Source organism: Ceratotherium simum, chromosome X (genome assembly GCF_057802395.1).
Source record: "Ceratotherium simum simum isolate JZ-2026a chromosome X, ASM5780239v1, whole genome shotgun sequence".
In the NCBI taxonomy this organism is placed as follows: Eukaryota; Metazoa; Chordata; class Mammalia; order Perissodactyla; family Rhinocerotidae; genus Ceratotherium; species Ceratotherium simum.
The window spans coordinates 116,955,646-116,982,610 of record NC_141940.1 but is presented as its reverse complement, the minus strand read 5'-3'; the positions used below and the strand labels follow the sequence as shown (position 1 = coordinate 116,982,610).

The following is a 26,965-nucleotide window of genomic DNA, read 5'->3' as shown; positions in this document are numbered from 1 at the left end:
AGTGGGTCAAATTTCAGGTATTAGTAGCAACAATTTTGTAATTAAAAGGAATACTATATTTTAATGGAGGAAAACAATGTAATTTTTAGTATCCAATAATAAATTAACTTACTTTTGCATCCTAATTGTGGTACAGCACAAAACAAGGAAAAGAAAAATTATATTAAACCATAAATCCACACATTAGATTTCATTGTATGTAAAGCACTACATGGAATAATCTTAAGTAATGACTAAACTCTCGGGTCTGTTTCCTTTTTTTAGAAAACAAGGATCATAGTACTTACCTTCCTGTGTAGAGATTAAGGGAGATAAGGCTTAGCGCCTGACTTAGAGAGAGTGCTCAAGGAATGTTAGCTGCTATTGCTACACAACTGAAATCGAAATGAAGCCATTTAGCACTGAGTACTAAATGAAGTACCATAAACCAAGTCTCTATATAAAGTTCATATGATGACCTTTTAGCATGTTTGTGTATTAATGAAAAGTGGGTAAAAATCAGCTTTGGTGAAAAAAGGCTATTTTTTATGAAGTATTCTTGCCCCCCAAAATTGAACCTCAACCTACCAGGCTACAGATCTAAATATACATGGAGGATCTGAAAACAAGTTAAACATCACCACAAGATTACAACCAGCCACACACAGAAGAGAGGAAATTCCACAGCATAGGTGACTCAGTTAAAAAAAAATGGCAAAGGGGAAAAACGCAGAGGAGTTGTTAAAGATTAAAAGAGACTTAAGAGACATCAACCAGGTACAATGTGAGCCTTGTTTGGGATCTGATTCTAATGAACCAATTATAAAAATGCATTTTTCAGACAATTAGGAAACTGAACCAGGAATAAGATAGTAGGAATTGTTGTTAGTTTTTGGGTGTGGTACTTGTCTTAGGGATCCATACTGAAGTATTAAAGGTGCAATGATAGCCTGTCTAGGGCCTGCTCTAAAATGCTGAGGCAAAAACGGGAGGGCGATGGTGGATGAAACAAGTTAGTATGAAGAGCATTGAGTCGATGGCTGCTGAAGCTGAGGGATGCATAGGCGAGGGTGCCTTATACTCTTCTATTTGCATGTCTTGGAGTTTTCGTGATACAGTTTTTAAAGAAAGTCTAATGGAAATGATGCAGCACTCCCAAGAGTGATGTAAGACAATCTCTTTCATTTATAATGTTAAGCTTTAAGCATTAAATATACCGAAACACTGACATCTGAATCACATAGATATTAAAGGAAACAATTTAAAAATAATCATTTTCATCTGATGTTAATTTTTAAAAACATCATACAACCTCTAATGTATTTAAGGATGCCTACATTGAATCCTATACAGTTAACGTTATTAGCTTATCCATGTAAAAATGCTTCCCATCCTATCGCCCAGAGCTGGTCGGATGCTCCCCCGTGTGCTCACTGCCTGCAATCTTATACAGCATTTCTTGAAGAGAACCATGTTGTTTATCAAATATACATTGTTTAAAATATTTGTACTTTCTAAAAGGCCTGGTTTCAAAGGATCATTTTCACATTCTATTCCTTTGAGACTTGTACAAATAGTACATTAGAGTTTTTTTTTTTACAAATTGTGTTTATACTATAAAATGTAATTTTCACATGCTCACACTGAAATTGTAGCTCAAAATTACCTAGAAAAACTATTATCTAAAGTGGTCAAATTCATAGAAACAGAAAGTAGAATGGTGGTTGCCAAGAGCTGAGGGGAAAGGAAAATGGGGAGTTGTTTAATGGGTACAGAGTTTCAGTCTTGCAAGATGAACAACTTTTGGAGATCTGTTGCATAACAATGCGAATATACTTAACACTACTGAACTGTACACTTAAAAATGGTTAAGCTGGTAAATTCTGTTACGTGTTTTTTACCATGACTTATAAAAACTAAAATATAAAATACATCATCAAAGGGATGAAGAAAAAAGTCATTCACATGAGACAAAGTACATGCAATACTTTTATTTTAGACATGCAAGGCAAGCTATTTCAGAATCTACTAATTTAAAGCAAGCAGCTGTTATACAGATAACAAAAGAAGCAACATCTTGTTACAGCTCAGCACACGGCATCCAAAGCAAACAGGCATGAGACAGTGCATATTTATGCATCATTAAAACCAGATGAATAACATACTGCACGGCAAGGCGAGGGATGGAGGAAAAAATGGAAATGAAAGACCAATGTTTCCGAGTGCTTTCAATGTTTGATGCTAAATTTCTCATTTGACAGCCCATCCAGGTGCTTCACATGTAATGCCATACAAGCGAGAATGGTCAGAGTGGAAATAACTGATCTGCACACCTGCCTAATACACACTTCCATGGGTCTTCTTTCAGTGGTCAACCAGTTTGAGCATCTTTTGAATTCGTTGTTTAATGATAGCCTAGTTAACTCAGGCTTTAACCACTCTAGATATAAACAATGAATTATTTGGTACTTTTCCTTTTATAAAATATGTTGCATGTTTTATTAAAGTATACAAAATAATAATATTAAAGGTTTTACTAGAAAGATAAAACCGTAATTAACAAATCATTAAGTATTTAAATGAAGACTTAATATAAAACCATAACTAGTCAAATAGTATTTAAATCGAATATTAGAATTTTAACTATATAAATAAACTCAGTATCAATACTTTGAAAGAGTTACTTACTATTGAACAATAGATACTGCCGAAGAGACTTTTGACATAGCTTTCTGATAGTTCTTAAAGGGATTGTTCAATATTATACAGCACAAATGTGATTCAATAAATGTGGCACTACGAATTACCTAGAAACTGTGAATGTTTTACCTTAAATATTATATAATAGTACAGATTTTACTTTCTTGTATTATTTCCAAATACACTTATGTGATACATTAGAACACATTAGGCTCATATAGACTGTAATGTAATATAATCACACTCAATAACTATAGTTTGGGTTTTTTCCCCCAACATTTGAAGACCAAACCACACTATATATTATGGCACTCCTTATTTTGACCTAGCATTTCAGCTGTATTTTCTTTGGTAAACATTTTAATGATTGCTAGGTTTTCCTCTTACAAGATTAATCACAGATGGTTCATAAATGATGACATTTATGTGTTTAAGATGAAATATTACTCAAAACACTCATAAGTCATATTTTTTCAAGAAGAAATTAAACCAGCTGCGAGCAGGCATAAGCTGTATGAAGATCACACATAGAATGAAAATAAAACAGAAAAGAGGAATAAGAACAGGAAAAAAATTACAACGTAAAGGTGTTGGTTCTGAAATGTTCTATTATTATTATACAAGATAATCAGTCACCAAGCTGAGGATATTTTCTTTCATAAGTATATCAGCTCTCTATTTCCTCTGTGAAATTCTGCATACACGATGAGTAGTCATTTAGTACACAGGGACATTAAAATATTCATGACGTGGCTACAAAAGAAATGCATATATTCTTACACACAGTATACAAACCGACATAGACACAATCAGATTTCTAGAATGTTTAGTGCACAGTAAAGAAAACTTAAATTTCTGTTTTTGTTCTTTGGTTTATGGCTGAATATTTAACTTCTAAACAATGCCCAGGAGTTGAGATTCATCTTTTATAATTTTACTGTATATAATGATAATCAAAATGATGACCTATGTCCTACAAAATCCTAAAGCACAGTATTTACTAAGAATGCACTGAAAAGATTTTCAGTGTAAGTCGTCTGGTCAATACTGAGTTAACTGAAAATTCAATTAGAATACTCCCTCCCACCAGTGTTCATCAGGATTTTATTACACGAAGTAAAGGAATTTAATCCCTTAATGAAAAGCATTACATCCTAAGGTGACCATAAACTCACTTACAGATCCTAAAGGAAAATCTTTCCCAAGAAAAGCCAAAAAGTAGTCACCCATTTTAAGTAGCAATGGAGGTTTTTACAGTTCACTTAGCTTAAAAAAAAAAATCTAAAGACTATGCCTTTGAGACTAAGGATATTTCTTTTTAAATAATCCTCAAGATAGATTTTAAAGAACTCTCCAAACATATCTGTTAAATGCCTATGCCTACAAACGTATCTAAAAAGATGTTTCTCACATCAATGAGATAACCTGAGGTGAGGTTTTCAATTGACCCTAGAGTGCCCAGAGATGGATTTCTAGGGACTCCAAGAACCCCCTGAAACTAGAGGTAAAATTCTGTCCAGATTTTCCTGAGAAGAGGGCATGGCCCTTCAGACTCTCGAAGGGAATATAACTCCCGCCAAAAGGCTTGTGACTCAACAAAGTTTACAACTGCTTATTTGAGTGCTTTTAAAATATCTTCAATTTTAATATTCATTCAACTCGGCACTTTGAAATGTTAGGCTACAAAGTCATGCAAACTGTCTCAATAAAATATGTAACAGATCCTTTATACTTATATAATAACCATTAAATACAAAATCTGAGGAGAAAAGCCAGTTAAATTTTAATTCTCAGATAATTCCTAAACAGTTTAAAGAGATAGTTGTCCTTTTTTCTCACTCAGAATAGATTTTAGTGGAATGAAGCAGCAAGTTACAATAATAATATTAACAATAAATTAAACCTTCAAATGCTTCATCTTCTTATAGAAGCTCTCATTTTCATAGAGGAATTCTATTTCTGTATCAATGGCATTACTGATTCACAGTACTTAATACTTCTTTGTTAATGAACCTCTGAACCTATTTCAATATTCTTTGTGTAAAAAAATAAATTATAAGCCCCAATGATGGATCACTATCAGAGCAAAATTCTCTATGAAAATATCAATTAAATGAAATAACCGAGACTATCCTTTGGGATTTAATATAATTAGACTTTTCAGATGTTAAAATATAAATAACAAACGACAACATTATATTACAAACTGAATTCATATATCCTAGTACATTTTGAGGCATGTCAGTACTCCAGTATGCTTTTTTTACATCCAATGAAACTCCTGCTATGATACATATTCTCTGTTTTCTGGAGAGAGAACAAGAAAAGTTTAAGTCTGTCAACCTTTCACCTAAATAATACCAGTTCTTTAAGCCCTTATATTACAGCTTTTAATCTTTTTGTTTTCTCTTAATTTTATATCACACCATGTAAAAACCAACCATGGAGAGCTTACGCCCATTAAAAGAAGACAGAAAGGTAGTTTCCCCAACAGTGTTGAGTCCAGAGCCATTTGTCCCCATAGGAGACTTACTACGATAAAGAAACACTTCTATAGGAGCAATTCTCAACTGTGACCACCTGGGCATTTCTAACAGACCTCTGACTGCCTTTAGGAAAGGGAAGGGTTGATGATAAGCCAAACTATTTTTTACAGCCAATGATCCATATTACTGTACTTAAACAAGGAATTAGCATCTATCAATTGCAAAGAATACTCTTTACAGGGAGAAAACTCTCTTCATTGGAAAAACATCCTTTGAGAAGAAAAGAAACTCTAAAATGCACAAAAATAAATGTATTCTTTTACCACTTTTAAGTTGCTATAACATGTTTTAAATAATTTCCCAGTTTAGACTGCTAGGGTTTGAAAAAGATGTGCTATAAATAAATGCCTTAATGACCACTTAACATTTAAGGTTGATTTTTAACTAAATGATAGATATGCCCATAATTAACCAAGTTATTTTTTCTCTTACAAAGAAGATACTATAGTGGATTATATGTAACTCCATTATTCTGGGCTCTCATACCACCAGTACATCTTATGAGTCACGGAATAATTATATTAATTAAGAATTGGGGAGAGTGAGAGTCAAGTCTGTCATAACACACAAGGGGCAGAACTAGACTACTCAGCAAACCGAGTTGCTGAATACACTAAAACGTCAGCGATTTAGATTATGTGGGAATAAAGGCCAGAATGAAAATAGTGAGAAAAAAATTAATCCAGCTGTGTTACACAAATACAAACCACAAGTTGCTCTCAGTACAGCTTCATTGGAGACCTATTTTTTGAATAAAGATTAGACGTTTATTATTTCCAATCTAAAATGGGCCCTCAATCCTGGGCAATCCTTTTGCTCATCACTGATTTGCTCTCCATTAAGTCTATTCCAAACCCTCAACCTTTTCCTCAAGTTATCTACCTCTCCTCTTTCTCCTCAGTCCCCAGCAGCTCTCCCCTAGATGATGTAGTTTCTCAAAGCCAAGAAAATGACAAGTTTCTCAATTTCGCTCATCCAACTCAAGAGAAAAAAAAATCTACAGCCTTACCCCATTATCCCCTCATAACAAAGGAAGAAGACGACTCGTCTTGCCCAAGACCAATGCTTTTGATTCCATTCCCATTCACCCCGCAATACCCTTTTCCCTTGATTCTATTCCTGTTTTTCACCGCTGTCTGCATTAGCTCCTTCTTCTTAGTGTACATGTGTGCGCAAGTGTCCTCCATACTAAGAATCATCTTTTTCTCAATCCCCTACAAAAAGGGCCAGATGTGGAGAGTATAGGATAACAACTAAACACAGCAGAGAGGAATTAAGTTACACCTGCTCTCAAAACCGCCTACGTTCCTAAGAAAAGACAAACCTTAAAAATTCCCAGATATTCACCATACCAGGCTGATGACACAAAAGTAAAACGATCTGGGAAACTAGAAGGAAAACTGGTAAGCTAGCAATTATCTGAAGGCTTAAGTAAACTAGTGGTATTGCATCCAAAATTGAAAACCTAGTCTCCTGATTTTCTCTTTCTAGTACACAACGTAGTCAAAGAGAAAATAATTTACATTTAATGAAAAATAAAAATAATAAGTGTAATTTGAAGTTACTGCTCTACTCCAGTTTTTCTTGTAAAGGGGCTTCACTTATTCCTTGTGCTATAAAGTAGTATCCTTTGTCCTTCACGTTCTAGAATACGATGGTACTTTTTATTGCCCCCTACTGAATTCTGTGGCAAAGTCCTTACTCTCAACTCTGGAACCCTATTCCTTGTGCTAAAGACCAAACGGCTGGCGAGTATCCAAACTCACTAAGATCTATTTTTAGCAATGAATAAAAAGAGAGAAGAGCTGAAAGCAATTTATAAGGTATCTTTTAGATGACAGGGCTCACGGTGTCAGTCTTATTGCATGAGCAACTGTGAGGCACTAGGAAAGTTGAGTGATTTTTTTATATTAAGTTAGCAATGAGTGGCAAGAGCAATATGGTTGCTCCAGATGGTTAGTGTCTAAAATGGCCAAGAGCACACGAGTGTTTTACCTTACATGTTGAAACTTTTTTAGCAAATTCTACTCTAGTTTTACCTAATGGAGCAACACAATGTATACTCTTCCATTCACACAGCAGCATTTTGTCATTTAAAAAAACTTATAAATTTAAAAAATTTGTATACTTATATACTCCCCCCCGCCAAAGCCCCAGTAGGTAGTTGTATGTCATAGTTGCACATCCTTCTAGCTGCTGTATGTGGGACGCGGCCTCAGCATGGCCGGAGAAGCGGTGTGTCGGTGTGTGCCCAGGATCCGAACCCGGGCCACCAGCAGCGGAGCGTGCGCACTTAACCGCTAAGCCACGGGGCCGGCCCCTGTATACTTATATACTTATAGTACACGTTTGTTTTATATTTCTAGAAAGGAGGGGGGACCTCAAACATTTTCAGAGGTAATACTGTTAATGTCCTGCTCCTAGATCTTTTCTCACTTGATATCCTTGAGTATCTTTCCATATCATTACATAGAAATTCATCTCAGTTCTTTTACAGCCAGGGAACAGTTTCATGTATGGCTGTACTGTAATTTTCTTAACCTATTTCTCACTGATGGGCGTTTGGGTGAGTTCCAATGGCTTAATGTTATACTGAACATGTGTCTTTGTGTGGCTGTATATTTCTGGTGGATAAAATTCCTTGAAGTGTAACTGATGGTCAAAAGGTGTACACATTTAATGGTTAATAGATATTGCCAAATTAATCCTCCAAAATGGAATACAAGTTTAAGTGCTCACAAGCAGCAAACAAGAGGGTCTCTCATCTTTGCCAACCGAAGAAGAAACAAACCAAAAAAAGGTCTAATTGATATTTTATTTATTTATTTATTTTTTTGGTGAGGAAGATCAGCCCTGAGCTAACATCTATGCCAATCCTCCTCTTTTTGCTGAGGAAGACTGGCCTTGAGCTAACATCCATGCTGATCTTCCTCCACTTTATGTGGAACGCCGCCACAGCACGGCCTGACAAGCAGTGTATTGGTGTGTGCCCGGGGTTCCAAACCCGGGCCACCAGCAGCAGAGAGCGCACACTTAGCTGCTATGCCACGGGACCAACCCCTGATATTTTAATTTACATTCCTTTAGTAAAAGGACCATTAGTTTTTTCTTTCTTCTGTGAATTACTTATTCATATCTACTGCTGTCTTTTTCTATTGTGCTGTTGATCTATTTCTATTACACTTGTCTTATAAATTTGTCTTAAAAATAGTGATGGGGATAACTACATCTTATAAACCCTCCTCTAAAACCCATTAGTGATAAAATACTAAGGACAAATTACTTTCTCTGGCAGTTAATTGTACTTTTTAAATAAAAAAATCAGAATAATTAACTTAGCAAATATAACTTTAGACTGTAAAGAAATAGTTTTAAGCATATTTTAGGGTAATTGTATTATATTTGCCTTGGTCTTCCACTTGGATCATAACTTGAAATGCCCTAAACTTAATCAGGGTTTTCCAAACATAAAAGATTTATTGGAATCATTGAATTCCAAATATTCAAACTCTAAATATCTTTACTAAGTAAATTCTCTAAGGCTAATAGAGTACAAAAGAATAAAAATAAAGTCTATATGTACAATAAAAGTCTATATATGCAAAATCTGGTCATTTAAACTATTCCTCCTTTAAGGAATCATCAAATCCCTAGGGTGGATAGGGAAATCAGCAGAAAATTCTAAAGTGTTCTAACTGCCTGCATGGTGTATCCAATTCTGCTTCCCGGTAAAAACTCAATTACCTTAATAGACATTAACAGATTTGGTTGTTGTTGAGGAAAATTATCTAGTGACATCCCACAAGCTTTGCTGTGGGTTAGGTATTCAAGTCAACCACAGATTATCTCCCCAGGCACTGGGTATCAAGTAAAGGTAATTTCAGTGAATGACAGAGGTGATTTTTATAACCATTTACGTGTTCTTAAGCACATCTGTGCTTCTTTCACAATTTTTAGGGTTTTTTTACCCCCTCCTACTTCTGATTCATTTTCAGCCAGTCATTTATACTCTGGACGGTACATTAAATTGAAAAGATGTAGCAGTCTATAAATGTAAGTGGAATTTATAAATGGAATCTTTATATATTCCATTCCATGGTGTTACATTAAACCAAGGTTTCTCTACCTGGCACTATTGACACTCGAGGCTGGATAATTCCTTGTTCTGGGAGGGCTGTCCTGGGCACTGTTGGATGTTTAGCAGCATCCCTGGTCTTTACCTACTAGATGCCAGTAGCACTCCAACGTCAGTTGTGACAATCAAAAGTGCGTCCAGACATTGCCCAATGCCCCCTGAGGAGGCACAACTGCCCCACCCCCCACCCTAGCTGAGAACCACTGAGTTAATCTAATTGCCCCTGTTCCGTGGGTAAGATTATGTTCTAGTGGCTTGCCTATATTTGTTAATTTTTCTATAATGGGAATTTTTATTTTAAAAAAAAGGCAACAGAGGAAACAATAAAAGAAAATAAAAAAGAATATGTCAGTGGGGGGAAAAGAACTCAAACCCTGAAATTTTTCTGAAAGTACTTTTTAAAGAAAAAAATCACCACCAACAGCTAGGAATATGCTCTTTGCAGGTCCCAATCCCAGGGCTCATGCAACCAATTTAGTAGATCAGAATCAGCATTGAAAAAAAGAATAGAATAGAAAATGTGAGACTGCAAAACAAAAAATAAGAGTAAGTATTAGTTAACAACATATTTTTTTGGTTTATGTGTATGTAACTATTGTGATTTAAATGTATTTATTACTGTGGGTTCTTGTCAAATACTTTTGAAAATCAGATTTACAATTACTGTATATTTCAAGTTATCTCAAATTTTCATTATTACAAATAGCCCAGAGTAGGAAGAGTTGGCTCAAAATGAGCTAAAATGAAACAGCAAGGGGGGAAATTCTCAAAATTCTTTAAAGCAGACAAATAAAAAGAGCTCAAAAAAACACATAAACATACAGCAAAATGATTACAACCTGAAAACCAGTGACCAAGGACATTGGACAAATTGTTTCTTATTAAATGTAAAATGAAAGGCAAGATTTGTTCTGCCTTCTGTTTTTTCTGTATCTGCCATTCTGTATTTTCCATTTCAAGCATTAATGTAACCAAACCTCACTTAGCCAGAATTTGGTCTAGCACACCCCAATCAAGTTTACCTATAAAAAATTAAAATATGCTGTCATAAAAGACTACAGCTTTGCTAACTTTTAACCCAATTTAAAAGAAAAAGGTTTAGGGGTCGGCCCGGTGGCGCAAGCAGTTAATTAAGTGTGTGTGCTCCGCTGCGGCGGCCTGGGGTTCGCCGGTTCAGATCCCGGGCGCGCACCAACGCACTGCTTGGCAAGCCATGCTGTGGCGGTGTCCCATATAAAATGGAGGAAGATGGGCATGGATGTTAGCCCAGGGCCAGTCTTCCTCAGCAAAAAGAAGAGGATTGGCAGATGTTAGCTCAGGGCCGATCCTCCTCACATACACACAAAAATAATAAAAATAAATAGGGGCCAGCCCCGTGGCTTGGCGGTTAAGTGTGTGCGCTCCGCTACTGGCGGCCCTGGTCTGGAGCCCGGGCGTGCACCAACGCAGCGCTTCTCCGGCCATGCTGAGGTGGCATCCCACATACAGCAACTAGAAGGATGTGCAACTGTGACATACAACTATCTACTGGGGCTTTGGGGAGAAAAAGGAGGAGGATTGGCAATAGATGTTAGCTCAGAGCCGGTCTTCCTCAGCAAAAAAAGAGGAGGATTGGCATGGATGTTAGCTCAGGGCTGATCTTCCTCACAGAAAAAAACAAATAAATAAAAGAAAAAGGTTTAGGCTTAAAGGTTTTAACATAAACAGTGGTAATTATAAAGGAATTACAGTAATTTGTCTTATTAAAGCAAATCCTAAGAGGATTTATATCAATGCTTTTTGCCGTTAAATGATATTGTATATAGCTGAAAGCATCTGTTTTAAAACAATGTAAGATATTCTTGAGCTTGACTAGCATGCCCAAATATTCTTAGTCAGCAAGATTTTATTTAAAAAAAAAACCCAAAAACTTTATATTAAAAGGCATGTTATTAAATACCTCAAGTACTTATTTGCTTAAAATAATTTTGTTACAAAAGATCATTTTTTAAAGAAATCACTTTTTCTCCTAAGAGTCTTACCTTTCCATTTTTATGAAGTCCAACAGATTTATTAATTTTTACTTCCACAAAATGTTCCAGAGTACTAAGATATATCATGCAGGCCCAGCACTAAAACAAATCAATTTCAGCAGCACTAATTCTCCATAGAGCACCACTTTCTAGACGAGGCAGATTAACAACTGCGAATCCATTAAATCTATTCATAAAGTGGATCATCTCGAAGTAGAAGCAAATTCATGAGCATAATGTTTGCTTTTGGTATCTCACTTATTTTTCATTTCTCAGATTACTTCAGTGAGAAACAATACCAACAGCAAACAAAGCTCAAAAGGAAAACCCCCACAAATTTCAAAATGATGCTGTTAGTATAAAAAATAAAGGGTGACACATCTCAAAGCGCTGATCAACACCATCATGCATCTACTGCTGAGGGTTAAAGCCCAAAGCCCAGTATTTAACCATTTGATCTTCACGGATCAAGCAAGGACTTAAAATCATCTCACGTGCAACAGTCTTTGCATAACACCCCACTTTATCCATGCCACAAAAATGGTAAATTTAGTAGTTACCAATAAATAAGTTGGGGGTCAAAGGGACTAAAGCCTTAGACTGCTCTTTATCATAAGATATCCTCAGACAAACCTCCCCATTCTTCATTCTGGCTCTATAAAATTAAGGAGCAGAGAAAAATGGTAAGTGCCTGATTTTGCAGAGAAAAATGCACTCTATATTTCCTTTGTCATTATGTTTATAAAATAAATCCACTGCACCACTCCCCCACACCCTCCCTCCCAAAAAAATGTAGCTTAAAATAGGTATTTAATTGGTGGTGGAGGAAAATGTTCCAAGTACTGCAAAGAATGTCAATTTAGTCATCTCAGCATGTTGCACCTTAATAATTCAGGAATCAAGTTAAGTATCAGTGGCATGTTAAGAAAACATGTTTTAAATTCCAATAGTCAAACATTAAAAATTGGATAATAGACCAACTTTTCTGGGCTTTACCCCCAAATGGTGACACAGACTAAGTGAATACTATATCCCAAATTCTGTATTCATACAACCAAATATCAAAAGGAATAAACGTAGAGTTCAGTCTAGAAATGTCCAAACTGAACCCTTGTTTACCAAGTGATTAAGTAACACAAAAAAGATATCTTTATTATTTAATCACAGTCTGATATTTTAGCAATTATTATTTGAATATACATTTATGTTATGTTCTCATTACTGACTATAATATGCTAATAGAAAATCTACTTTATCTACCAACTGTCTGCCTTGTTTGCCTATAAAATGAAGGACTACCTAAACAAACTACACGACGTTTATACAAATTGGGTAAAAGGGAAATTTTAAAGAAATTTTTCTGAAGAAAATAAACATTCATAAGGATAGAAACATATATTACACAAATTAAAAAAGGACTAAAATCAAAATTATTTCGTGATCTGCATATATCTTTAAGCCAACAGATATTTTCATTATAAATTAAAAGTCATCTTTGGTGTTTAGAAATAATCCACTCAAATAAAAGACCTGACACCAAACAGAAAACTCACAATACATGAAAAACTAGATTAATATCAATTAATTAGGACTCCTACAAATTTAAGGCTCCATTTAGATAAGTGTCTTTACAGCTCTATCTACAATTTTAGAAGCAAACAAAATCATTTCATGACATAGACTAAGTGAATACTATACCCCAAATTATAAGACCAAAAAAGCTATTATAGATCCAGGCATTTTGATAAATCCAATAAGAAATGATTTGAAAAATATCATTTATACTTATATATCCAGTTTAAAAGTTCCAACTATTGATAATTTGGACAATGAAAATTTCCAGTCTAAAAAGTAAAAGATGGCATCAGCCTTAGGAAATTCTACTCTGTTCAATACAGAAAAACCTCCAGGAAAATTACGAATTTCTTTACTGCATTACTGAGAAACAAAGAAGTTGGTATCTAAAACAGAATGTTTTAGGCGGGGGGAGGACAGACAGAGCACAGTGGTTAAAATTTCACACAGCTTTGGAGCCTAGCAGATCTAGGACTGGTCACTGGAGCCTCACTGAGCCTCTACTTCATTTGTTAAAAAGGCTCTCATGACCCTTTCTCAGGGCGTCCTGGGGGTTTCCACAGGAGGTCTCACATCTAACTGCTCAATAAGCATTAGGTATCACCATAGTTCCTTTTTGTTGTCAGGGTGTCCAGACAAAAACATTTTTAGCAGTTTGTGGAATGCTTTTTCTCATCTTATTCCACTATCTATTTTATGAACATAATATTCAAACACTCTCCCAGAGATGTAAACGTGTATCATGTATCAACACACAAATGAATCTATATTAGGAATCAAGCATCTTGTCATCCCCGGATTTCTTGTGACAGTATGTTGGTGAATAACCTGAATAACAGGTTAACCTGTTAACCTGAACAGAATAATCTGAAGCCTTACTGCCCCATATAGTCTTTAGCTTAGCTTCTTAAAGGCCTTAACCTGCAATCTATTATAACTCACTCTATATTCAGAATGGACCAGCCACCTTCTGCCTCAAGATCTAAATGGCTAAATTAAGAAAAATGGTTCACTCAGACCACTGAGTAGAAAATGTCATAATGTACTATCTCTTTGGTTTATGTACAAAACAATGTAAAGGTAGTCACAGATGAGAAATAGGGCCAAAGTTCTCTTCTAAAGACAAGGAACTGTAATTAACAGTAGTCACCTTTTTTTTTTTTTTAAGCTAGGTTAAGACAGGGCAAGGAGAATTTTACATGGGACCACAGACATCCTATGCTTCTCTCTCCATTCTACTTTCCCCATTTAAAGATACAAAAATACTGCTTCAAAATGGGAGACACTACTTACTATGAAAAGACTTCAATAGGGGAGATATGCACACACTGAAATAAATATGGACCTGTAATAACTTTTTTATCCCCTAGTACATTAAATACTCATTACATGCTATCAATTAAACTTAGCATATTGGTCATATTGTAAAGTCTATAGCAATTTCCCAGTAGAGTTCAAATACCAATCAAGACACAAGGAGTTATCAGTGCCCTAAACATTACTCTCCAGAAAAAACATATTAAAATGAAAAGCTGAACTTCAGGAACTTTAGAAATGTTTTAAGGCAAATGTAATTAATCAGGAAATGATGAAGAACTTGGAGGAACTACCAGGAACTGACAGAACAGAATATAGTTCCATAATAATGAAATATAAAAGTGATCAAGGAAAGGGACAAATATGAAAAATTCCCAATTCCTGATCCTGGTTTTAACCTAATTTTTAGAAAAGTCTGATTAGTGAACAGCAAAATAAGGAGGTGCTAACTTTAAAACCAATTTTACAACAGTAGAATATGAGCTTGTAGTCGGCATACCTAATGTTAAAAAAAAAATCTCCCCAATGACATGTTTGCAATCAATTAATAAACAACCGTGGCAAACTGTACACACACAGAAAAGGGGCTGTGCTCATTTCACTACTGAACACCAGGGCTGCCAACAAAACACTTCACTTCGGTAGGCACCTTAACCACTGTTTTGGTAACTCAAGATCATTAAATGTACAATGTGTTGTCTCACATTTAATCTCTGTATGTTCCGGATGATGCCATCCCCAGTTGGAGCAATCCCCACAACTGACCCAGTCAGTGACTGATGCACAGGGATTACCGAGAGCACCTCCTTCCCTATAGAGGCCAGTGGTTAAGAAGTTATAATGGAGAAAAAGAGATTTACTCTTCTTCCCTTAGTTCACATTTCTGTTGTAACAGAAATGCTAAAAAATTGGATTTAAAGCCTCCTTTAATAATTAAAAAAAGACATTTACCTTAATGAAAACACACTGCATTTTTTATATTGACTAGCCCCTTCTCCTCATGCTATAAATTTTCTATTTTTAGCCATAATTATGGCTAAAGCATAATTCAAGTTGGTACCTGAATTAAGGTATCAAGTTTTTAGAAAAAGGTAGCCTTATCTATGAAATTTTAAACTTCAGAAATCGAAGGTACAGAAGCATCAAATATACAATTAACCCAGGACAACTGTGGAAATTAGAAAAGGAAGGGAGTTTATTAATGGTTCTGGTGATATCAAGGCAAGACAAGAATGCAGTCATTTGATAGAACATGGTTCGTTATTTAAGAGCAAAGAGAAGTACCAAGTCTTTTTAGTTAGTTTTGCTAACACAAAACCAGAAGGGTCTACAAAAAGTGTAATTATAACACTATCATTTGCTTGGCTACATTTGCACTTAATGGACATGAGGGGAAAGTATGAACCAATTTGGAATGAAAATGCCATAATCTCACAGTCAACTCCTGATTATCCACACTAATGAGGAAAGGGGTTATCTTAAGTAATTCAGAACAATGGATGCAGAGTTCTCAAATTACTATTACTTTTGATGAATCTTTTCCCTTCTTAAAGTAGTCTGTCCTCTAAAGGTTTAGACTCTAGTGTTTTGGGGTCCAAAAATGGGCCATCAATACGACAGACCATCTCCAAAGTAAATGATCCATCTAGAGAGAACTGAGTTGATGTGACTGACACATATTCCAATCAATACACTGCACATGGACACTCCATGCCAAGCATGCTTCAGAGTAATTTCTGAAACTGTAAGAATGAGGGAAGATGACCGAGACTTTCCTAGCAAGAGCAAAGCATGCTAATGTCTAGTCAAGAGAACTCTGAGAAGCTTACCTCCTGCAGTAGATCAGCCTGCTCAATTGCTTTAAGGACATTTTTCTTGGATGTTTCCTGAACTTCCCCTCCCAAAAGAAACTCATCCAAAATAAAATAAGCTTTCTCAAAATTAAAGATGATATCAAGTTCACACACCTGAAAAGCAAAAAAAAAAAAAAAAAAAAGTTAAAACTGAAGAAAGGAAAAGATACTCATCCACTATCAGGTAGTAAATAAAATCTGACCAGAGTGAATCATTCTTAATTCTTTCTAAAAATGGCAATCTTGCTAACTAAACATCATTGATTTAGTCAGCTTAATTTGCATATCTCAAGTACTTGAAAACATAATGCCTACAAGCTAAGTGAGATCTGACTCTGCAAGCTCCCCACATAGGCAACTTCATAATTTTCTACTCGTGAAAACTGATCTTTTTAAACACATATTTCCTGAGTAAGGTGATTATAACTGCTAACCAAATCTAAATTCTATACTAAGCACTTTCAGAATATTAACCTTTGCAGTTGGACTCCTTTCTATTTCACTATCTTAAACCTCATTCTCACCACCATAACTAAATGAGTAGGTCTGTGGGGTCAAGCAATTCTGGCAGTTAACTGACTAGGAACACTGACAAGAAACAGTCATTCCTTCCCTTTCCCACAGTTACTTCCAAATAGTCAGAATCCTCAAGACAATCAAATAATAAACTTGTTACAGAAAAGATTAAAGACAAAAATACTACGGCATTCAATTTCCTAAAACAAAATACTACTCACACTGCCAAAATACTTGTCAAGTAATTCCACATAACGATGAATTATTTCCAGGGTAATTAGTTCATTGTCCTGATCCTCAATAGCACAGCAGAAATACAGACTAGCATATCTGTAACAAAAAACAAATGTGGAAAAACTTTTTCCCTATAATCATGTTTTCTAAATATATTTTCACATCCTATTGCGAAAGACCTCATGCTTATAGTTTATTTCCTGTTTTACAACAATACAGATTATTTTCCTCCTAGACTACAAAAGTAACAAATGCATATAAAAGAAATTTTGAAAAGCACAGGCAAGTAAAAAAGAAAAAAACCACTCAGTCACACCATCTAGAAAGAATAACTTATTTTGCTCTTCTTTTCAGGCTCCTTTCTATGAATATTCTAAAACATAGGTGACCCAGGATGTTTTGGGTTTTTTTTTTGTGAGGAAGATTAGCCCTGAGCTAACATCCGATGACAATCGTCCTCTTTTTGCTGAGGAAGATTGGCCCTGGGCTAACATCCATGCCCCTCTTCCTCTACTTTATATGGGATGCCGCCACAGCATGGCTTGACAAGCAGTGTGTTGGTGCACACCCGGGATCCGAACCCGCGCACCCCGGGCCAGTTAAGTGGAGCTCGCGCACTTAACTGCTGTGCCACCGGGCCGGCCCCCAGGTTGTTCTGAAGTTTACTTAATTAAAACAAAATGCACTGTGTGACTAATTAAAACTACAAGTAAACAAGAAGAAAGCAAACTCCCCATTTAAAGGACTTATTGAAGACATTGTCAATGTGAAGTCAACGTTCTAGAACGTTTTATTTAAGTGTAATATACACACAGAGAAGAACAAAAGTCATAAATGTACAACTCGATGAGTTTTCAAAGGGAACCCACCCGTGTACCAACGCCCAGATCAAGAAACAGAATTATTACTGAACCCCTGAAGCCCCTCTCCTAGCCTCTCCAGGTCACGACCTCCCACCCCTAAGGGTAACTACCATGTTGACTTCTAACAGCATAGAATTGTTTTTAAAAAGGAGATCTCTAGGATTGTGGAATAAACCCCAAGAAAAGAACAACAGTTCCAAGTTACTACAGATGTTAGGGAAAGAGAACAGGAGAAACTGAGACTGTCCTCAAATTTTCCAAGTTCTACACTATTGAACTGAAGTTTAGGTTTTTACCCTTGAAGAAGGAATAAGGCTGGAAAACTTATATTCTCCTCCAAATTAGGATTCCAGCACATGGGACCAGGTTATACTTGACCCAAGGAAGCCAGAACTTATTAATATACAACCCTGAGGCAAAGCAAATGATGACCAAGTCCTTTGAGGAGGATTAAAAGAGCATTTTCAAATAGGTTAAGTGTATTTAAGGCTTTTGAAAAGAAACAAAATAAAAACCTAAGACATTCTAAACAAGCCTCAGTTGAGATTGTAATTTTCACTGAGGAGCACATAACTGATTTTTAGAAAACACAATCGGCAATTACTGCTCATAGCATTAATGCAAAATAATATACAAGCGCAAACACAATCTGAGTTTTGGAATTCAATGAATTCCTGCTCTTCAGTATGAGAATTACTAGTACTTACATAACACTCTATTAATTTCAATATTATCAAAAACATTTCATCTTATTTGATCTTTCCAACAGCAGGCACCATCATCCTTGATTATGGAAGGAAAAAAAAAACAAGGCCCATGAGTACAGGGTCTGCCAAGTGGCTGTACTGGGACAAGAAATCTGATTTTTGGACTTTAACTCCAGGCCTTTTTCCATCTACCACACCGACTTCCTTGTCGTACACGGCATGACTGTTTGCCATGTTCGTTCTACCGGACTTCCACATTCATTAAGTTATTTAAAATGGTGGGTCTCCGGTAGTCTTCATGAGGAGGCATTCGAATGCATTCATTTATTATCATGAAGGACTTAACAGGGCACCACCTCAAACTTGAACAAAGTGCTTCCTCTCTTTCCCGGCGCTACCCTATGTTTTTGCTTCTCTGTTTAAAAGGCAATGGGCTGGGCCGGCCCCGTGGCTTAGTGGTTAAGTGCTCGCGCTCTGCTGCTGGCGGCCCGGGTTCGGATCCCGGGCGCGCACCGACACGCCACTTCTCCGGCTATGCTGAGGCCGCGTCCCACATACAGCAACTAGAAGGATGTGCAGCTATGACATACAACTATCTACTGGGGCTTTGGGGGGGAAAAAAATAAATAAATAAAATCTTTAAAAAAAAAAAAAAAAAAAAGGCAATGGGCTATTTCAACTCTCCATCCTCCCTAACCCATGCTCACTAAACAGAATTTTCAATTTGAGGAAAATGACACAAATGACACATAAGGTTCCCTAAATTAAGAAAGCCAAAGATTAAAGGGACTGACATTAAAAATGGTAGATAAAAACCAGACATGACTAGCTGACATGAATACAGTGCTAAATAATTCCATTAGAACAAATTTACTAATAATAGTTTCGGGTAAAATTCCTTTTACTCTTGATTTCAATGCTACCGTTAAGCAATCTAATGCTTGCGCCATCCTCACTCCCTGTCCACAAGCACTGCCTCTTTACTTACAAACAGCACTTGAACACTAGTCAAAGGTCCTAATTTATAAGAATCATTTGAAAATATTAATTTAAATATCACCAGGACTGATGTTATCTAAGCACCAACCAGTAATATTAAAAAAACCCTGTAACACTATCTCAATGTTTGCTTTCACTTAGAATGGAAAAAGAGCCATCAAATTTAAATGAATTCTTCCTTGTAGGTGAACATCTAGTTGTCAGGATTATAAGAAGCTTTCCAGGAAGCTTAGGGAAGAAAGAACCAAGCATAATAACTGGTAACAGTCATTGAGCCCTCACTCTGAGTGAGGCAATAAATGTTAGCTAAGGCTTTTGCATATTTTACCATTTTAACCCTCACAACAACCCTTCCAGAGATATACCATTATTACTTATATCTATAGGAGACTCAGGCTTGAGTAACCTCCCCAGGAACAGCGATTTGACTCCAGAGCCCAAGCTTTATATTAAAAACTAGAGCCAGGAACTGTATTAAATAAAGTAATCCTGTACCTGGCAAAAATTAAAACATATTCAAAGCAACATTTTAAGAGTTTTGAAGAGGAAGAGATATAAAAATTGCCATACTTATTTAGTAAAAGATTACCAAGAGAACCTGAAGTGTACTCCCTATTTTTAGAACCAAATGGTTTTTAAAAATTCAATAATGAGCTCATTTTGTTCTCTTAGTGCATGTTTGTAAGTCTAAATCTGAAGTAAAATTAATAATAGACTAGTAAGAAGAAAGGTATGTTTGGTTATTTTTAGCAGAGTGGATTAAGGCTTACTCTAATTACTGGCACTCAGAGAACATCTGAAAGTGCCTATTCTTATATTCAGAACACATGACTTCTCCGCAGTCAGCTAAATATCAGCTGACTGTGGGTGAATGGAACGAAACTGTTCTCAATCCCCACTGGTATGTCATTACAAATTCTTTTGTTAGTAAAGAAAATCAATACAGCACTCTTCACAAATTCTCAAGCTAGTGATTTGGAGATGTATGTATTTTTAAATTAATTTTAAGACTTTAATCCAGTGCCTCTTCTATAACATGCTGCACAAAATAAGAAACAAAAAAGCATAGTGTTTTGTCTTCAAGAGATCTTCAAGAGCATTTATTTTAAAGACGAGGAAGCAAAGGCAAAATGACTTGTTCAAAGTCACAAAACTAGCTAATGGCAAGACCGGAATAGAACTCAAGTCCCAGATTTTCAGTCTGTTTTTTCATCTATATTATCTTTACTCCCCACTCTCCCCTCTCCCTCCCCAAGAGGGGGAATCGTTATGCAAAATGCTCAGGATGAAGAACGTGGATGAGACAACTTGAGGAAAGAAGACATAAAAGATCACTTGCTGGTATGAACAGCAAAAGCGCTAGTTCAGAATTTCTCAGGAGCTAAGCAGCAATCTGCTTAAAAGGTCTTCTCTTTCAGGTAGACTAGGGAAAAAAAAAAATCACCTATTTATATCAACAAAATATATGTCCTTAAGTACAAGAGATGAGGTCTTCAGTATGAAATGGGGAGATGCACAGAAAAATTGACTATAAATTCTAACTTTTGTATGTGAATTTAATCTCAATAAAGCTGTTTTTTTAAAGTGCACCTTTTATTTATAGGAGCTTGATGTAAGTATCAGTCAGGTTAGATTACCCTTTACAGCCTTTAAAAGAAAAAGCAGTGGCCCAACATGGGTGGGCTGAATGCCGTATGCAGGACCACCTACTAATGCTTTCTTTCCTTCCGTTTGACAGGCCACTTCCTTCAGCTGCAGAAATCTCCATTCGTGGGATTGATTCTCTTGCTGGTATTTTCCTCCTCCACACGGGGGACTCCTTCCCCTATCTAGAAATAAGCTTAAGGCTCTCATACCTTTTTTTAATCCTGTCCCCACTCCTATGTCTATGGGTGGTTAGCACCTCTTCTGTGCTTCATAGCAAAGCTCCCCAAATAGTCTACACTTGCTGTTTAAATCTCTCTACCTCTTCACACTTCACCCCACTTCTTCGAGAGTTCTGTCTCTGCTATTCCACTGAAAATATTCTGACCAAGGGCATTTTATGAAATGCTCACTGTAAAATCTAATTGATTCCTTCTTCACTTTAATTGAACTTTTATGCAACATCTGGCGCTGGTAACCTTATTTTCGAAACTCTCTCCCCTTCCCGGATGTTACTGACCCTACACTTACCCTCTCCCCCTTTGCCTGTCGCTTGAATGTTGGTGATCTAACACTTTATGCCTAATTTTCCCCCAGACTTCCAGGCCTATACCCACCCCCAGAAAATCAGGCCTCTCCAAATGGAAGTCACACAGGCATCTCAAAGTCAATTTGTCTACTGGCTCACTGTTTACCCATCAGCTGAACCAGAAATGTGGAATCACTCCACTCCTCCCCTTCTTTCAGTGCCCTCCCCCTTTCTAGCAGTGATCAAGTCTTAGAACTAACTTACCTCGATAACAGTTCTCCTTTCCACCTGCTGAGTCCACAGTAGGGGTCTTCCTTCAGGATCTCATTATAATGCAGTCTCCTAACAGATCCCTCAGGTGCCAGTCTCAGCCCTCCCCGCACCCATTCTCCAATTACAAGATCTTTTACGAAATACAATCTGCTCTTTTTTCATCCCTGTTTAAAACCTTTGCCTCCAAGCTTAAGACTTGAGTTCTAGCCCCTATGTCAGTCACTAACTGGTATATGACCTTGAACAAGTCACTTCTCCCAAGTTCTGGTTTTTACAAAATTGAAGTTTGATCAACGCTAGCGGTTTTCAATCTCAGGAACCATCTCCTATGCAGAGGGTAGAGAGGCCAGGTGAGCAGGGGTACAGGATCCCAGTCCTGATTTCACAAGAGCACCTCTACTTCCACTGGTTTCATTTAAGGTTCTATCCTTGGGCAAAAAGCTTTTTAAAAAAAATCCCTTGACTATATTATCCTAAGACATCTCCCAGCTCTAAAATGCTATGATTTTTCTCAACAAGTACCAAACCAAACACTGGATATAAAATCACCCAAAGATGACTAAATTTATTCTATTGTAAAGAGGAGTCTGCGGTATTTAAAAAATTTTCGCTGTCCTTATAATCTCCATTACTTCCTCTGCCATCTCCCCAACAAAAAAAACCCCATCCATACTTGGGAGTGTAATAAAAGAAAACTGAGACAAAAAACCCAGACTTCTCAACCCTCCTTGCAGCCCACACTGTTAGCTCCCTGCTCATCCCCCAAAGAGAATGTTTTTATATGCAGAAACTCCCTTACATACAGAAAATTATTCATAAGGAAACAGAAATGGGGAAAAACGGGGCCGGCCCCGTGGCTTGGCGGTTAAGTGTGCGCGCTCCACTGCTGGCGGCCTGGGTTCGGATCCCGGGCGTGCACTGGTGCACTGCTTGTCCAGCCATGCTGAGGCCGCGCCCCACATACAGCAACTAGAAGGATGTACAGCTATGACATACAACTATCTACTGGGGCTTTGGGGGGAAAAATAAATAAATAAAATTATTAAAAAAAAAAAAGAAATGGGGAAAAACAAAGTAGCTGTATTTCTTTTAACCTGATTATAACAACCTTGAGAAATTTATTTTAAGGTATTAAAAGTTTCAGATATTAATAAAGATGTATAGCTTTTTTAAAAAAAAAAAGCTTAGTGTTCAAAGCCAATCTATGAGTCATTTTGCAACATGAAAAATTTAAAAATCTACTCTTGGCAAAATTATCAAATCTAATCACACCTCTACCTCAGCAACAAGCATACTTCAAATTAATAAACACTACTAATGAAGAGATCCTGTATAAAGACAAAGTTTTTAAACATCTCTATGACTGAAACGGTCTATGTATCCAAGGTGTTTATAAGTGAGTAAGATTCTAAGTCAGATAAAAGGCATGTCAATTATCAGTCATTACAGATTTTCGGGGAGAATGGAAAGGGGTGAAAACGCTTGTCTAGATTCAGCGAGTTACTCACACAATTTAAAATACTGATCCTATTTTTCCCTGCAAAGAAATGAATTCATTGAATTTTTCTAAAAAGATGATTAAGCATGAATAATCATTTACGCCTACAATTATATAATTAGATTAAAAACGACTTCCCTATTATCATTTTAGCCTGGGTAATCAATCAGAACAGCAGTTATTTTAAAAATACAAAGCTTTAATTTAAATCTTTTTCATCTAAATCTTTATTAATCATTATTTATAAATGTAATCTCTCGAAAGTCTGCAATTTCCACATTATAGATGACTGAACATTTCATTCTGCTATTTCACCTTTCTGATAAATAAAAATTATACCTTTTGTAAACAATCTTCAGATCTCGCCACTCAAGAAAGCTGCACATTTTAGGTTTCCGTGCTAAGACGGTTTGAACAAGTTCTCTTGTGATCTTTTTCTTCTCTTTGTCTGATAGTGGGACATACCATTTCTGCAGTCGAAGCTTTCCCTGACGACTAAAAAGCAACATAAACTGCATCTGTTAAGATAAATAAAACCAAGATCATATGCAGTACTTTGATTCAATAAAAGTTAAGATTAAGATGACATAGCTCCAGGGGACAGGGTGTCAACTGACAAATGATTAGTAGCCATCAATATTCCTATGTCAGTTAAAATAGCAGGAAATTCTTGTAGAAACATCTTCCCACCAGATGCAATCTCTCCATTCCACCCTGTTCCACGTAAGTTTGGAAAGCAGCGTGTGGGGGGGGAAAAAAGAAAAACAGGTAATAAGCTGGAATGGAAATTTTGAGGAAAAAGAAAGATAACTCTTGCAATTTAAGAAACTGTCTGCCTGTGCTATACATTCCACACTCTCTATATGCATCAAAAGAGAATTGTTGACATGAACTGGTTTAGGTACATTTAAAAGAAACAGGAGACCTACTATTTTTCACCCTGAGGCTGTTTAGTTCCAGGCTGAATTACTGTAGACAGACTGCTATCACTTAGAATGCTTTCTTCAGTTTATGCTTACATATTTTAAGCAAAACAAAAGATCTAAGAGATTACCCCCAAAAAAAATCCTATAAAAGCACATTTTTCTTAATAAAAGCATGACTTTTAAGTATCTCTTCTCATCTCACTTTTTAAAAATACCGATATAAATATGCACACAATAAACGAGTTAATGTAATATTATGAAAGAGAACATAAACCTCTAAAAAGCCAAAACAAGAGTTAAACATATTCAGAGACATTACATGACATACTTCATTTAAAACAACAAAAAAATAGCATTGACAGATGGGAGTGGATGTTGAATTCTAGTGTACTTTACACAAACTATTTTGTATATATTTATCTGGAATCTGCAAATCTGTTATTAGTCTACACATTTAATTTTTAAGGCAAGTTCTTGTAAATTCAACTGGTCTTCTCAACTGCAAACAGATAAGCACTGTTTCTACAAAGGTAATTTAAAGGTAGAATTCAGACGAGTATTTTTTTCTTTTAACTCTCCTAAGTTCCTTTAACAGCGTTACTGCAAGGAAGATCCCAGCCTGATTCTTAACATTCACCACACCATCTTGAATTTAAACATGGGGTGGGGGAATTTACACAACCCATTTAGAATACAACGGGCCCTGCCTTTCGGTAAGAAATTATTGTCGCTCTTTGTACTAGTCCAGACAGGCATCAACAAAATACTTAGAAATTTATGATGCGGCAATTTAACTTTATTAAAGTTAAAATTGGCTTATTACAACTCACTTAAAACGCTTCACTGGTACAAAATAAACGAACAATATTCGTGATATCAAAGTCCCTCCCATACGAGTCCTGTTAAGATAGCCGCATTCGAAGGGGACCGCAAGTAAAGCATCTACCGAACAACGTTTAATGCAAACCCGTTACCAGAACTTGGAAAATAACAGACCCGTATTCCAGGATCTCGGTGACCAGGAGGGGTGGGGGTTTGCTTTCGAAAGGAGTATAGGCTCAACGCTGTCGGTAGCAGGGTCCTGTATTTCCCCTCTACCACTTTATAGGACAAATAAATAATTCACTCTCTTTAAAATAAATTATGCGCTAACATGGGACGATACCCGGTTGCAAGGCACAAGTATTCCCTCTTATTAACAACCAATGCTTCGATTGTGCCGCAAATCGCAGGGCACCTCAATTCCTCGAGATTGCTATTAAAAACAATGGGCTCGGCCGCGGGGCGGGCTCGGGGCCAGCGTTCCTCGGTCCGGCCGTCTCCGCCGCCTCCCCGCCGCCCCACGGGGCCGCACTCCATCACTGACCAAGCCCGGGCGAGGTGACAGGCAAGGAGCGGGGCAGACAATGGCATCCGCCGCCGCGCAGGGGGCGCCAAGGGTCCTCGGCCGCCGCCGCCCCCGCCCGCGGGCCCCTCCCGAAAATGCCCCGCAAAACTTGAGATGATTCCCGAACCACAGGTGCCGCGGGGCCGCCGCGGCGGCCGGCACTGGCCCCCGCATCCCAGGGCGCGGCGCGGTGTGGAAAGAGGGGAGCGGACGCAGAGAGAAGTGAGTTGCGGGGCGCGGCGCCCAGTGGCGGGGCGGGCACGGGGTGGGGTCGTCGGGGCGCGCGGGGCGGCGGGGGGCGCGCCTCACCCTCCCGCCCCCATCCCCGTCCTCGGCGCCCCGGCTCGCCCCTCGGGACTTACGGCGGCCGCGGGCCGCGGGCGCGGCGGGGCTCGGCCGGCGGCGGCGGCTGAGGGGAAACCCCTGTCGCTGAGCTGAGGAAGGGAAGCCGTGTTGCTGTGGGGAGGGGACTCGGTCGGCGGAGGGAAGGCTTAGGCGCCGAGGGGAGGGCGAGCCGACAGACCCCGCCCTGGGGGCCGGACGAGGGAGGAGCCGGGGCTGCGGCGAGCGGAGGGGCGGGCTGGGCGGGAAGCAGCTGCGCCGTCGCCAACGGCACCGGAGGCAGCGCAGGTGACCGCGCAGTCCAAGGAAGCCGATTGGCCGCCTCTCTAGGGGTGGTGCGAACCGGAAGCCAGGCCACGTGACCCGGAAGCGGCTTCGGCCGGGGCCGCCTGCGCATTCCTGCGTGTGCCCCCGAGACTCGCACGGGTGGTTGCCCCCGCTATTCAGTGCGGGAGAACAGGGTTCCGCGGTGGCCTCTGGTGACCCTGCTGTGCGGGGCAGGGAAGGTCTGGACCACAAAGAGCCAAGTCCGAGCTCTGCTAACTCTCCGTGCCCTTAGAGGGTGGGACGGGGAGGTGTGACAGCCGGTGATGATGGTGAGGGTAGAGAGGGAGTGCTGCCACTCTGGGGAGAACAAGTCGGCTCTTTCGTGGAGCTCGTGCACGCATTCAGCGAGCCCTTTGCAATTATTCTACTTCAAAACTGTCCGGAATCCGGCCCCTCCTTCGCATTGCACTGCTACAGCCCTGGACACCGTTCACCCCAGGCTGTGCAGGTGTCTCTTCCTTGGGCTTGCCTCTCCCATCCTCAGTGCTGCGGACCTGATGAGTTAGTGTCTGTTCTCTGCTGAAAAGCCCAGACAGCACCTCGTCCACGTTATCTCGCTCCCTTCACGGCGAGTCGTCCCCCCGCCCCCCAGCCGCCTGGGTT

The 26,965-nt window shown here is 38.1% G+C and overlaps 1 protein-coding gene across 1 annotated transcript; it reads right to left on the bottom strand.

Annotated features, from left to right (window-relative positions):
- Positions 1-1,950: 1,950 nt before the first annotated feature.
- On the bottom strand, positions 1,951-26,191 carry AP1S2 (adaptor related protein complex 1 subunit sigma 2). The gene is made up of 6 exons (XM_087426382.1): positions 26,056-26,191; positions 23,720-23,898; positions 16,855-16,963; positions 16,094-16,231; positions 11,933-12,027; positions 1,951-3,432 (listed from the first exon to the last, which is right to left on the bottom strand). Exons 2-5 carry the CDS (start codon positions 23,896-23,898, stop codon positions 11,983-11,985), a joined length of 471 nt encoding a protein of 156 aa, XP_087282508.1. The 5' UTR covers positions 26,056-26,191; the 3' UTR covers positions 1,951-3,432; positions 11,933-11,982.
- Positions 26,192-26,965: the final 774 nt, after the last annotated feature.